The sequence below is a fragment of the Phacochoerus africanus genome, chromosome 4, assembly GCF_016906955.1.
Source record: "Phacochoerus africanus isolate WHEZ1 chromosome 4, ROS_Pafr_v1, whole genome shotgun sequence".
NCBI lineage: Eukaryota > Metazoa > Chordata > Mammalia > Artiodactyla > Suidae > Phacochoerus > Phacochoerus africanus.
This window is the reverse complement of record NC_062547.1, coordinates 81,054,172-81,069,315: the sequence shown is the minus strand read 5'-3', so window position 1 is coordinate 81,069,315 and position 15,144 is coordinate 81,054,172. Positions and strand designations below refer to the sequence as shown.

The 15,144-nt window shown below is 38.2% G+C and overlaps 1 protein-coding gene across 8 annotated transcripts in view; it reads right to left on the bottom strand.

Annotated features, from left to right (window-relative positions):
* UIMC1 (ubiquitin interaction motif containing 1) overlaps window positions 1-15,144 on the bottom strand; it is a 136,622-nt gene that overhangs the window by 75,877 nt on the left and 45,601 nt on the right. For all 8 annotated transcript variants that reach the window (XM_047778018.1, XM_047778021.1, XM_047778022.1 and 5 more), the window contains exon 3: window positions 11,652-11,736. In XM_047778018.1, coding sequence (XP_047633974.1) covers window positions 11,652-11,736 — 85 coding nt within the window. The remainder of the gene's footprint in view (window positions 1-11,651; window positions 11,737-15,144) is intronic.

Here is a 15,144-nt window from a genome sequence, read left to right as displayed (position 1 = left end):
AGGACACTCTCAATCACTAGTTACTGTCTCTTATTGTTTTATATAACTATAAAGTCCAATAAACATCACTGCTGACTAGGATACATTTTACCTGACATCTCTATTGTATAACAACCTAACCATTAGAAGAAAGGGAGAAACAAACTGGAATCCCATGGAGGAGGCATGCTCCTTTAAGGAAAATGTTCAGCATGTGTCAATCTTAGAATCTCTAACTGAACTGGCTTGACTCAGCTTATCAAATGATGCTGCTGATTCTAAACACAAAGTAGTACACAATTTGTGTGACGCTGATTATGCTGCTCATAATTTATGATAATTAACATCTGCCAACATTCAGGTTAATCTCCCACTGAGATATGAAAACAAGCTGCTAACAATCCACAAAACAAAACTAGACAGAACCTGTATAAAATGTGGTTATTTAAAATGACTGAAAGAGAATATTTCATATGACAGTAACAACAAAGATAAATTATTTTGCTGCCCAATTCTTTTCCTAAGAACTTGATTTTATTTACTTATTTATTGAAGTATAGTTGATTTACAATACCATGTTAGTTTCAGGTGTAAAGCACCGTATTTCAGTTACATACACAGGTCAGAAACTCAGATCTACATAAACAAAGAAAGAATATCAGAAAAATAAGTGAAGACAAAATAGAATAGAAAGCTTTATGTTGCTTCTTCTTACTTATTTATTTATTTTTTGCAAATAAGTTTCCACCATTTTAAGAAGTAGAAGTTTTTTGTTTTTTTGGTTGTGCTTTTTTGGGCTCTACCCGTGGCATATGGAGGTTCCCAGGCTAGGGGTCAAATTAGAGCTGGAGTTGCTGGCCTACATCACAGCCACTGCATCCAAGGACCCGAGACGCATCTGCGACCTACACCACAGCTCAGGGCAACACCAGATTCTTAACCCACTGAGCAAGGCCAGGGATCAAACCAGCGTCCTCATGGATGCTAGTCAGATTAATTAACTGCTGAGCCATGACAGGAACTCCTATTTTTCTTATTCTTAATTGATCTAATAGATAATAGGTTTTTTAAAAAACTAACAGTAATAACGTATTTGATTTCATATGCTTATGTGTATATATATTACATATGTGTCTATACATGCATGAAATGAATGACAGCAATAATATGTGATAGAAGTGAGAAATTAGCATTATTTTGTTTATTATAAAGTACACACAATATCTATGAAGCAGTACAGTGTTATTTGAAAGTGGACTTGGACTAGCTGTAAATGTATATTGCAAACTCTAGAGCAAACACTAATAGTAAAAAAAAAAAAAGACTCTGACAGACATGCTGAGAAAGGAGAGAAAATGGAATCAAATGAAGTACTTAATTAAAACCACAAAAGGTAGAAAAAGAATACAAGACAAAAAAGATGAGAATCAAGAGGAGCTCCCACTGTGGTACAGTGGGTTAAGAACCCGAATGCAGCAGCTCGAGTCACTATGGAGGCACAGGTTTGACCTCTAGCCCAACACAGTGGGTTAAAGAATCTGGCATTGCTGCAGCTGTGGCACAGGTCACAGCTATGGTTCAGATTCAAACCTTGGCTCAGGAACTTCCATGTGCTGCAGGTGCAGCCATTAAAAAGAAAAGAAAAAAGAATGAAGAGTAGCAAATAACAGAAAACAGTAACAAAGTAGATGTTACTCTAACTATATTAAAACAGGCATACCCTGGAAATACTGTGGGTTCAATTTCAGACCACCATAATAAAATGAATACCACTATAAAGTGAGTCACATGAATTTTTTAACTCCAAGTGCATCTAAAAATTACATTTACACTATAATACTGAAGCCTATTAATTGGGCAACATGTCTAAAAAAACAATGTACATACCTTCATTAAAAAAACTTTACTGCAAAAAAAAACCTTGTTAAAAAATGCTAACCATCATCTAAGCCTTCAACAAGATTAATATTTTTGCTGAAGAAAGGTCTGAAATACTGCAAGAATTAGCAATATATGACAGAAACATGAAGTGAACAAGTGTTGCTGGAAAAATGTCACCCAAAAGACTTGTTCCACACAGAGTTGCCACAAACTTTCAATTTATAAAAATGCAGGAGTTCCCATTGTGGCACAATGGAAATGACTCCAGCTAGTATCCATGAGGACATGGGTTCACTCCCTGGCCTCACTCAGTGGGCTGGAGATCTGGCACTGCCAGGAGCTGTGGTGTAGGTGGCAGATTCAGCTCAGATCCCACATTGCTGTGGCTGTGGTGTAGGCTGGCAGCTGTAGCTCTGATTCAACCCTTAGCCTAGGAACTTCCATATGCTGCAAGTGCAGCCCTAAAAAGCAAAAAATAATAATAATAATAAATACATTATCTACAAAGTTCAATAAAGCAAAGCACAATTAAACAAGGTATGCCTATAATCACTTTGAATGTCAATGGACTAAATATTCCAATTAAAAGACAGAGACTACAACAACGGATCAAAAAAAAAGACTCAATTATGTGCTATCTAAAATAAACCCACTTTATTATTTTTATTTTTTTATTTTTTAGGGCCACAGTGATGGCACATGGAAGTTCCCAGGCTAGGGGTCAAATTGGAGCTACAGCTGCCAGCCTACATGAGAGCCACAGCAAGGTGGGATCCAAGCTGAGTCTGCAACCTACACCACAGCTCACAGCAACACCAGATCCTTAACCCACTGAGCAAGGCCAAGAATCGAACCCATGTCCTCATGGACACTAGTCGGATTTGTTTCTGCTGCACCACAACAGGAACTCCAGAAACCCACTTTAAAAATAGATTAAAAATAAATGGAGGAGTTCCCGTCATGGGGCGGTGGAAACGAATCCGACTAGGAATCATGAGGTTGCGGGTTCAATTCCTGCCCTTGCTCAGTGGGTTAAGAATCCAGCATTGCCATGAGCTGTGGTGTAGGCCACAGACGTGGCTCAGATTCCGAGTTGCTGTGGCTCTGGCCTAGGCCGGCAGCTGTATCTCTGATTTGACCCCTAGCCTGGAACCTCCACATGCTGCGGATGTGGCCCTAAAAAACATTAAAAAAAAAAAAAAAGTAAATGGATGAATGGAGTTCCTGTCATGGCTCAGTGGGAACAAACCTGACTAGTATCTTCAAGGATGTGGGTTCGATCCCTGGCCTGGCTCACTGAGTTAAAGATCTGGCAGGCCATGAGTTACAGTGAGGTTGCAGATAAGGCTCGGATCCCGAGTTGCTGTGACTGGTATAGGCTGGCAGCTATAGCTCCAATTCAACCCCTAGCCTGGGAAACTCCATATGTTATGGGTGCAACCCTTAAAAAAAAGAAAGAAAGAGTTACCCCTTGTGGCTCAGTGGTTAACGAACCTGACTAGTATCCATGAGGACACAGGTTCAATCCTGGCCTCTCTCAGTGGGTTAAGGATCTGGTGTTGCTGTGGCTGTGGTGTAGGCCAGAGGCTACAACTCCGATTAGACCCCTAGCCTGGGAACCTCCATATGCCGCAGGTGTGGCCCTAGAAAAGACCAAAAAAAAAAAAGAAAGAAAGAAAATGGATGGGAAAATATCCCATGTTAGCACCAATCAAAAGAAAGCAAGAGGAACTACATTAATTTCAGACACAGCAGACTTCAAAGCAAGTTATCAAGAACAGAAAAGGGCGTTACATAATGAAAAAGATAAATTCTCCTAGGAGACAAAAATACTTAGCATGTAATTGCCTAACAAAAGAGTGTCGCAGGTGAGGCAAAAAATAACAGAACTGCCAGGAGAAACAGATGACCCACTGTCACAGTTGGAACTTCAATACCCCTCTGTCAGAGCTCCCGTCATGGCTCAGCGGTAATGAACCCAACTAGTACCCATGAGGACACAGGTTCTATCCCTGGCCTCACTCGATGGTTAAGGATCCAGCATTGCCATGAGCTGTGGTGTAGGTCTCGGACCTGGCTTGGATCTTGCCTGGCTATGGCTGTTGCATAGGCCAGCAGCTGTAGCTCCACCTGGACCCCTAGCCTGGGAACCTCTCTATGTGGCCAGTGAGGCCCTAAGAAGCAAAAAAAAATAATAATATCCCTCTATCAAAAAAGAATAGAAAATCAGTAAGGATACAGTTGGACTCAACAACACCATCAACCAATTGAATATAATGGACATCTCAGACTACTTCAACCATTAACAACAGAGCACACATTCTTCTTGAATTCACACAAAACATTCACCAAGTCAGACCACGTTCGGAGCCATAAAACGCATCTTAACAATTTTTTTTTTGCTTTTCAGGGCCGCACTCAGGGCATGTGGAGTTTCCCAGGCTAGGAGCTGAATCTGAGCTACAGCTGCTGGCCTACACCACAGCTCACAGCAACGCCAGATCCCTAACCCACTGAGCAAGGCCACGGATCGAACCCACAACCTCCTGGTTCCTAGTCGGATTCGTTTCTTCTGCACCACTACCAGAACTCCATTAACAAATTTAAAGCAAGAAAAATTATGCAATTTTCTGTTCTCAGACTACAATGTAATGAAATCAGTAACAGAAGGCAATTTAGAAATCCCAAAATAGGAGTTCCCATTGTGGCTTAGCGGTAACAAACCCAACTAGTATCCGTGAAGATGTGGTTCTGATCCCTGGCCCCCTTGTGGGTTAAGGATCCAGTGATGCCGTAAGTTGTGGTGTAGGTTGCAGATGCAGCTCAGATCCTGCATGGCTGTGGCTGTGGCTGGCAGCAACAGCTCAGATTCAACCCCTAGCCTGGGAACTTCCATATGCTGTGGGTGTGGCCCTAAAAAAATAAAAAATAAAAAAATTCCAAAATACATGGAGATTAAACAACAACTTCTAAATAACACATGGGTCAAAGAAGAAATCTCAAGAGAAATATGAAAATATTTTGAACTAAATGAAAATGAAAACACAACTTGTCAAAATTTGTGGGATGCAGCAAAAGCAGTGCTTAGAGAAGATTTACAGCACTGAATGCATACATTAGGAAAGAAGAAAGATCTAAAATTGATCACCTAAGTTTATACCTCAGGAAACCAGAAAAAGAAGAGCAAATTAAATACAAAGTAAAGGAGTTCCTGCCGTGGAGTAGTGGTTAATGAATCCGACTAGGAACCATGAGGTTGCGGGTTCAATCCCTGGCCTTGCTCAGTGGGTTAAGGATCCAGCGTTGCCGTGAGCTGTGGTGTAGGTTGCAGACGCAGCTCAGATCCCGCGTTGCTATGGCTCTGGCGTAGGCCAGCAGCAACAGCTCCAATTAGACCCCTAGCCTGGGAACCTCCATATGCCATGGGACTGGCACTGGAAAAGGCAAAAAGACAAAAACAAGAAGAAAAAATAAGATTTATAGCAGAAATCAATGAAACTGAAATTAAGAAATCAATAGAGAAAATGAACCAAACCAAAAGCTAGTTCTTTAACTAAATCAATAAAATTGATAAGCCATTAGGTAGGGTGACTAAAAAAAGAGAGGGTACAAATTACTAGAATCAGAAATGACAGAGGGGACATCACTATAGATCTCATGGACATTAAAAGAATAATAAAGGTATACTATGAAAAACTCTGTGCCCACAAATCTGATATCCTAGATGAAACAGACCAATTCCTTGAAAGACACACTCTGACAACATCTGCATAAGAAGAAATTGACAGTTTGAATATACCCATATCTATTAAAGAATCCATAATTAACCTTCTACAAAAAAAGCATTAGGTCCGGTTAGATTCACTAATGAATTCTATCAAACACTTAAGGAAAAAATTATATAAATTCTCTACAATCTCTTTCAGAGGATAGAAGCAGAGGGAATACGTCCTAACTCATTCTTCGTTATCACCATTAAACCTAACACCAAAACTGGCAAAAATATCACAAGAAAAAACTACAAACCGATATTACTCATGAATGCAGAGGCAAAAATCCTCAACAAAACATTAGCAAATCAAATCCAACAATGTACAAGGAAGAATTACACATCATGACCAAGTGGGATTTATCCCAGATATGAAATGCTAGTTCAACAATTAATTAATGTTAACACACAAACAGAAGAAAAAGAAAAATCACATAATCGTATTGAATAGAATCATAAAAAGTACTGGACACCCACAAAATCAAACCCTCATTCATGATAAAAACTCTCAATAAACTAGGAAGAGAAGAGGCATTTCTCAACTTGATAGAGAAAAATCTACCAAAAAAAAAAACCAAAAAACCTGTAGCTAACAACATATTAAATGGTGAAAACTTAAAAGCTTTCCCATTAAGAACAGAAAAAAAGCTAGGATGTCCCCTCTCATCACTCCTTTTCAACATGTACTGGACATACCAGCTGATGCAATAAGACAAGAAAAAGAAATAAAAAGCACACAGACCGGGAAGAAAGAACTAAAACTCACTATGTTCACAAATGACATTTCTACACGAAAATCCAAAACAATCAACAAAACAAGTTCTGGAACTAATAAGCATTTACAGTAAGGTTACAGTATACAAGGTTAATATAAAATAAGTCAATCACATTCCACATACCAGCAATGAACAAGTGTAATTTGAATTTAAAAGGCAGTATCATTTACATTAGCATTCCAAAAATAAAATAATGTACATGATCTATATGAGGAAAACTAAAAACTTTAATGAACTAAATCTAATAAGAACTAGCTAAAGGAAGAAATATTCCATGTTCATAGATAGAAAGTCTTCATACAGTCAAGACGTTTTTTCCAACTTCATCAGTAAATTCAATGCTATCCAAATCAAAATCCCAGCAAAGAATTTTGTGGATATGCACTAACTCATTTTAAAGTTTATATGGAGAAGGCTAAAGATCCAGAATAGGAGTTCCCATCGTGGCGCAGTGGTTAACACATCCGACTAGGAACCATGAGGTTGCGGGTTCCGTCCCTGCCCTTGCTCAGTGGGTTAACGATCCGGCATTGCCGTGAGCTGTGGTGTAGGTTGCAGACGCAGCTCAGATCCTGCGTTGCTGTGGCTCTGGCGTAGGCCAGTGGCTACAGCTCCGATTAGACCCCTAGCCTGGGAACCTCCATATGCCGCAGGAGCGGCCCAAGAAATAGCAAAAAGACAAAAAAAAAAAAAAGATCCAGAATAGTCAACACAATTGAAAGAAAGGAACAAAGTTGGAGGGCTGATGATACCTGACTTTAAAACTTACTACTTATCGGGAGTTCCCTGATGGTCTAGTGGTTAGGATCAATTGCTGGTCTAGGAACTGAGATCTCACATCAAGCTGCTGCAGAAATAGACCTACACAGAGTCAGTCACCTGATTTTTGACAAAGAAGCACAAGCCAAACAATGAATCAAGGAGACTATTTCCAACAAATGTTGCTAGAACAACTGGACATTCATATCCAAAAAAAACAAATCTAGACAAAGACCTAACACCATTCCCAAAACTAACTCAGTGGATCATAAACCTATATGTAAAACACAAAACTATAAAAGTCCAGGAAGATAAGATAAAACCTAGATGACATCAGGTATGGTGATGACTTTTTAAGATATAATACCAAAAGCATGATCCATTCAAGAATTAAACACAAGTTCCCACTGTGGCTCAGTGGAAACAAATCCGACTAGGAACCATGAGGTTGCAGGTTCAATTCCTGGCCTCGCTCAATGGGTTAAGGATCTGGCGTTGCTGTGAGCTGTGGTGTAGGTCGCAGACACAGCTCGGATCTGGCATTGCTGTGGCTCTGGTGTTGGCTGGCAGCAACAGCTTCGATTTGACCCCTGGCCTGGGAACCTCCATATGCCACAGGTGCGGCCCTAAAAAGGACAAAAAGACAAAAAAAAAAAAAAAAGGAGTCAACAATAAGCTGGATGTCATTAAAATTAAAACTCCTGCTCTGTAAGAGACAATGTTCTCTACAAAGACAATGTTGTAAGACCAAGAAGACATGCCACAGGCTGGGAGAAAATATGTGTAAAAGAAGTATTGGATAAAGGAATGTTATCTAAAATGTACAAAGAACTCCTGGGCTTCCCTGATGGTGAAGTAGGTTAAGGATCCTGCATTGTCAACTGCTGTGGCACAGGTTCGATCCCTGGCCCAGGAACTTCGGCATACCCTGGGTGTGTCCCAAAAACAAAAACTGTGTGTGTGAGTGTGTATATATATGTATATGTGTGTATTACATATATATAATATATATACACACAAAGAACTCTTAAAAGTCAACTGTAAGAAAACAAGCAACTCAACTAAAAAGTAGGCCAAAAACATTGACACCTTACCAAGATGACACACAGACAGCAAATAAGCATATGAAAAGATGTACCACATTATGTATCATCAGGGAAATACAAATTAAAACAAGGAGATAAAATACACCTACTGGAACAGCCAAATTCTGGAACACTGACAATTTCAAATGCTGGTGAGTATATGGAGCAACAGGAACTTTCATTCACTGCTGGTGGGAATGTAAAATGGCACGGCCACTTTGGAAAATGGACATTTCTTACAAAACTAAATATATTCTTAGTATCGTCAGCAATCACACTTCTTGGTATTTACCCGAAGGAGTTAAAAATGCATGGCCCCACAAAAACCTGCACATAAGTATTTATTCCAGCTTTATCTTTAATTGCCAAAACTTGGAAGCAACCAAATGTCCTTCAGTAGGTGAATGGATAAATAAAACTATGGTACATCCAGTCAATGGAATATTATTCATTACTAAAAAAAAAATCTACCACAGAATGAAAAGACACAGAAAAACCTTAAATGCATATTACTAAGTGAAAGAAGCTAATGTGAAAAGACTACTACATATGTATGACTGTAACATGACATTCTGGTAAAAGCTAAGCTTAAAAACAGTAAAAAGACCAATGGTTGAGTTACATGTCTTTTACCACAATAAAGAAAATATTTAATGAGCAAAGAAATGTTCCGTATGTGAAAATATGCTCAACATAATTAGTCATTAGATAAAATGAAAATCAAAACCACAAGGAGAGTTCCCATCTTAGCTCAGCGGAAATGAATCTTGACTAGTATCCACGAGGACACAGGTTCAATCCCTGGCCTTGCTCGTGGGTAAAGGACCTGGTGTTACCGTGAGCTGTGGTTTAGGCTGCAGACTTGGTTTGGATGCTGTGCTGCTGTGGCTGCTACATAGGTTGGAGGCTACAGCTCCAATTCAACCCCTAGTCTGGGAACCTATATATGCCACAGGTGCAGCCCTAAAAAGACAAAAAACAAAACAACAACAACAACAACAAAAACACAAGTAGGGAGTTCCCTGGTGGTCTAGTGATTAAGATTTGGTGCTTTGACCACTCTGACCCAGGTTCAGCTCCTAGTCTGGGAACTAAAATCCAACATGTTACAGCAAAACAAAACAAAACAAAAAAACCCACAAAAAACTTATTCTCTTGAAGTGCAGAAGCTTAAGGATCCAGTGTTGGCACTGCTGTCACCCCAATCACTACTATGGCACAGGTTCAATCCCTGGCTCAGGAACTTCCACATGCTGCAAGTGCGGCCAAAAACACAACAAGTGAAAAATAAAAATAAAAGGAAAGTAAGTGCTGGCAAGGACGTGGAAAAACTGGAAACCTCACATGGTGCTGGTGCAAATGTAAAATGGTTCAGACATTTTATAAAACATTATGGCAGTTTCTCAAACACTACTGAGCTACATACCATATGATTCAGAAATTCCATAAATGCAAATCAAAGCCACAAGGAGGGGAGTTCCCATTGTAACTTAGCAGAAACAAATCTGACTAGTATCCATGAGGACTACTAGGTATATTACTCAAGAGAAATGAAAACATATTTCCACACAAAAACTTGTACTCTTTAAATCTAATCATATCAATAATTACATTAAATGTGATCGTAAAAGACAATTTAAAAAGACAAATTGTCAGAGTGAACCAAAAAAATTAAAAAGACAATAAAACTGGATTAAAAAAAAGCATGACACAGTTAAATTCAAAAGTAAAACACTGGAGTTCTGGTTCTGGCTCAACGGTAAGGAACCCAACTAGTATCCATGAGGATGTAGGTTCAATCCCTGGCCTTGCTCAATGGGTTATGGATCCGGATGTGAGCTGTGGTGTAGGTCACAGATGCGGCAAGGATCTGGCATTGCTGTGGCTGTGGTGTAGGCCGGCAGCCATAGCTCTGATTCGACCCCTAGCCCGGGAACTTGCATATGCTGAGGGTGTGGCTCTAAAAGACAAAACAAACAAAATAAAGACAAAAAAAAAGTAAAATACAGTTGGACTAAAGATTCAGAATAATGAAGTAGATAACTACTAACAGTCTACAATGGTGATAAAAACCTATCAAGTGATAAAAGATCATTACACCTCAAAAAGTAACATCAATAATTCTCAAGACTGCTAGTAACTTGAGTACATTCAAAAGATATTTGCTCCTGGCCCAGAGCTCCTAAAACCCTTGGAATTCCTAAATGAAAAGAGCAATAAAAGCATCTTCATTATTTGTAATAATCCCCTTTCAGGCATACCAGAGATTATGTTAAAGAATTTACTTTTGGAAAGCCCCTAAGGATGGAGGCTGGTTACCAGGTGAGCCAACCAAGGTACTAGAGGATTAGAACTTTCATACCCATCCCCCAACCTCTAGGGAAGGTAGAGGGGGTGGCTGGAGGTTGAAACAACCATCAGTGGTGAATGATCTGATCAACTATGGATACATAATAAAACCTCCATAAAAATATCTGACTACAAGGTTTGGTGTGCATCCAGATTGGTGAATATGTGTGGACACTAGGACAGTAACATATCTAGAGAGGACATGGAGATCCACATCCTTCCCGCTATATCTTATTTTATCCTGTGCATCTTTTCCATCTGGCTGTTCCTAAGTTATATCCTTTATCATAAACAACTTATTTAGTAAGTAAACTGTGTGCCCGAGTTCTGACAGTCATTCTAGCAATTTAATTAAATCTGAAGAAAGTCTTGGCGACCTCTGATTTATAGCCACTCAGAAGCACTGCTAACAAATCTGGACTGGCAACCAGCGTCTAAAAGGAGGGGTAGTCTTGCAGAACTAAGCCCTTAACTTGTGGGATCTGAAATGAAAGAGAGGGAGGCTGAAAGTACTGGCTTGCCTAAGGTTCACATAGTAAGCTGAAGCAAGGATTCAAATCCAAGTGTGCCTAACTCTGAAGGTCACGTTTTTAATTCCAACACTCTGTCTTTAATAAGTCAATATAAGCTGTAGGTAACTGTGATCCTATAAATTTTTTTTTTTTGGTCTTTTTTGTTGTTGTTGTTGTTGCTATTTCTTGGGCCGCAACCGCGGCATATGGAGGTTCCCAGGCTAGGGGTTGAATCGGAGCTGTAGCCACCGGCCTACGCCAGAGCCATAGCAACGCGGGATCCGAGCCGCGTCTGCAACCTCCACCACAGCTCACGGCAACGCCGGATCGTTAACCCACTGAGCGAGGGCAGGGACCGAACCTGCAACCTCATGGTTCCTAGTCGGATTCGTTAACCACTATGCCACAACGGGAACTCCAGATCCTATAAATTTTAATGCAACCCTTATTTAGAGAAACCTCTTCCTGATGAAGAAACTACTGTCAATTCTATGATTGTTGTAATTTACAAATCATTCTCAACACAAAAATGAGAACATACGTGCAATTTTTCTTTTAGCCAAACACTTTGCTCTACTCGACTGTTTTATCTTCGTTTTCTGCAATCCATTCTCCTCCTTTGGTTCCTGTTGCAAAACAAGAAATATGATCAGGATGGCTGCCATTAAAAGTAGTACTTTTTCTATCTCCACTAGAGCTAAGAGAAGCCAATGAGCCTCTGAAGAATCAGTGGTTATTGCAAGTGTTCACAGAAAAAGATCCTTATGATACAAAAAGGAAAATGTCGATTTAAAACCAATAAAAATTAAAAATTGTAATATACTGACATAATTATCTGTCATGTACAAGCTCATGTAAAACTTTGCCCATCTGCAAAATACCAGCAAATATGCACCCAAGTTCAGAGAAAACATGATTAAAGGTTTAAAAATCAGTAATAAGGAGCTCCCACTGTGGCTTGGCAGAAATGAACCCAACTAGGATCCATGAGAATGCAGGTTCAATCCTGGCCTCGCTCAGTGGGTTAAGGATCCGATATTGCCATGAGGTGTGATATAAGTCACAGATGCAACTCAGATCTCATGTTACTATTGTTGTGGCCTAGGCTGGCAGTTGCAGCTCTGACTTGACCCCTAGCCTGGGAACTTCCATATGCCACATGTGCAGCCCTAAAAAAAAAAAATTCAAAAATAAAACTTAAACTCAATGCATATTCAATAAAATACTATTGAATATACTATTTTAAATCAGTATTTAGAAAGGCAATAGAACAACTGGGGGAAAGAACACATCATATTTATCAGATAAAGGGTTAATTTCCCTTATTTATAAACAGCTCTTTACAAATCAACACACACACAAAAGATCAATACAAAGACCAATATTTAGTCTCTTCCCATAGGCAAAGAATATATAAGATATGTCACAGAAAAACATACACAAGGGGCTCATAAGTATATGGAAAGATGTTCAACTTCACTTTGGAAATGCAAATCGTAACAATTACATAGATACCTTTTTTTTTTGCCTACATTAACAGTAAAAATGAAAATGTTTTCTAAAACACTTATTGTGGGGAAACAGGTACTCTCAAGCTACTGATGGAATAAAATGGATGAAATATGTTTAGAGAGGAAGTTGGCAATAAATTCTAAAATCATACACACTCTATGTCCAGAAAGATACTTCTAGGAATTTATTCTACAGATACAGGCATACATAAGCTGTAAAAATGTGTACACAAAAATGTTCTGAAGAGACTTGTTTTGTCATTGTATAAGACTGTAAAAACAACCTCAATCAATGCCACTTAAAACATATTTACATACGGGTAACAATCAGCTCACTGCTTGTTACTAGTCTGGAACAAAATAACCACATAAACTGAGAATACGCTTCTAGAAACTTTCACAGAAATTTGACATTGCTACTACATCAATGCACATAAGTGGACTTCCATGGGGAAAGCTGCAGATTAGTCATTTGCAGAAGGACCAAATTACTATATGTGACTTCAAGCTTAGTTATTCATTAAAATCCAAAGTCTATGAATATCCAAGAAAATACAGACATCTACTTATTCCATAACCTATTAACTACCATTCTAATTCTTAATCAAGTCTATTTTTTAAATTATACACATACTATTTACTCAACAACAGAAATAAAGCTCATATTATATATTTTTAATTCTAATTTAGATTCTGAAACAAGCTTCACTGAATTTTTGTCATCAAGAAAAGACAAATACTTCTGAATGAAGCAGCAGCAGTAAAACAAATGATGATCCAGGTGATCGTAAAGAAATGACGGGCAAAAATTTCATTCCGATTTTATTGAGAAGCATGATCCTTCACATGAATTTTGGGTTTGTACCCACGACTGACAGTGAAGTGTAAGAAAAGGAGTGTCTTATTTCTAAAAAAGTCCTGGCTAATTGTGTGTAAATGTATGTATTTTATTCTGTAAAAAAAAAAAAAAAAAGCTATAGAGAGACATTAAAAAAAAGTCCTGGCTAATGAATCTATTAAGACAAACATTTACATACAAAACATAGTCAGTTCAAAATCAAAAGAATTCTTTGAAATAGCACTGAGTTAATAAGCTGACAAAGATAATATCTCAAATACAAATATTAGCAGTTTATATATTTCTTATAAACTGTGAATGTGCAATTTTGACAAACAAAATTGTCAAGAAACTAGTAAAAGACAGTAAAACTGTCTTCTTGGACATGCTAGGTGAATCAAACAAAGAAAGCAGCTCTAGTGCCATATTCTGATGACATTATAGTTCAACATATTCAGGAGGCAGATCACAATATGGAAAACCAATTAATAAAACAAATAAAGCTGGCAACATAATTTTCATTGCAACTTCATAAATGTACAGATATTGGCAACACAGCAATTCTTTTAAGAAACCCATGATAAGCTCAATGGCAGAAAAACTCAGTTTCACTGTTAACAAATGTCTTTTAACTATATAAAACCACATAGGATTAAATTTTAAGTTTTATGTTGAAACGGTAAAATATCCTAGGTTAAGGAATTTTATGTCATAATGTGCCAGAATCAATACATTGTTTCCATTGCTGAAAAAAGAATCAAACTAAATATTACACATAGCAGAAATTATAAATTACATAAAGACTACTGCATTCAAGAAAATTCTCTTAAAAAAATTATCTTTATTATGTGATGTTATACAAATGGATCATAAACAACTATTACTACTTACTGACATATGATTATTATTAAAGGGAAAAATTCTGTGGAGAATTCTAAACTACAAAATGAATGTTTAGTGTTTCTGCAACTTTATAAGATGTAAAATGAAAAGCAAGACTCAATTTGTCTAATTGTCCTCAGTATTTTCAATGAACTTAATGCTTCCATGCAAGGAAGGAATCTGAACAACAGAAAGAGTCAAAAGACAAAATTAAAGATTACTGGAAGAATAAAGATTCCACAGATTGTGATATATCCTATAATTTTACAACAAACATCAATGAAATAGATGGTAATCTTGATACTATCTGCAAAAAGTTGTCATCCAACTTTATGAATTTGATAGAATTTTTTGAATTTTATTTTGTCACCTCAAAGAAGGGTTATTAACCCAGAGGAAATTCATGGATTTGAATTCAATTTCTTTCATCAAAAGATAAACTGTAACTACAAATTTATAGGAAAATTTGCTGGAACTGGCTACCAAGAAGGATCAAAGATGGATCTTGAAATATAACATTTTCTAGCTCATTTTGATTAAAAATTTAAATACCACCATCTTAATGAAACTGCTTTAAAAAAAACTCTTCTGGAGTTCCCATCGTGGCGCAGTGGTTAACAAATCTGACTAGGAACCATGAGGTTGCGGGTTCGATCCCTGTCCTTCCTCAGTGGGTTAACGATCCGGCCTTGCCGTGGCTGTGGTGTAGGTTGCAGACGCGGCTCGGATCCTGCGTTGCTGTGGCTCTGGCGTAGGCCAGTGGCTACAGCTCCGATTCGACCCCTGGCCTGGGAACCTCCATA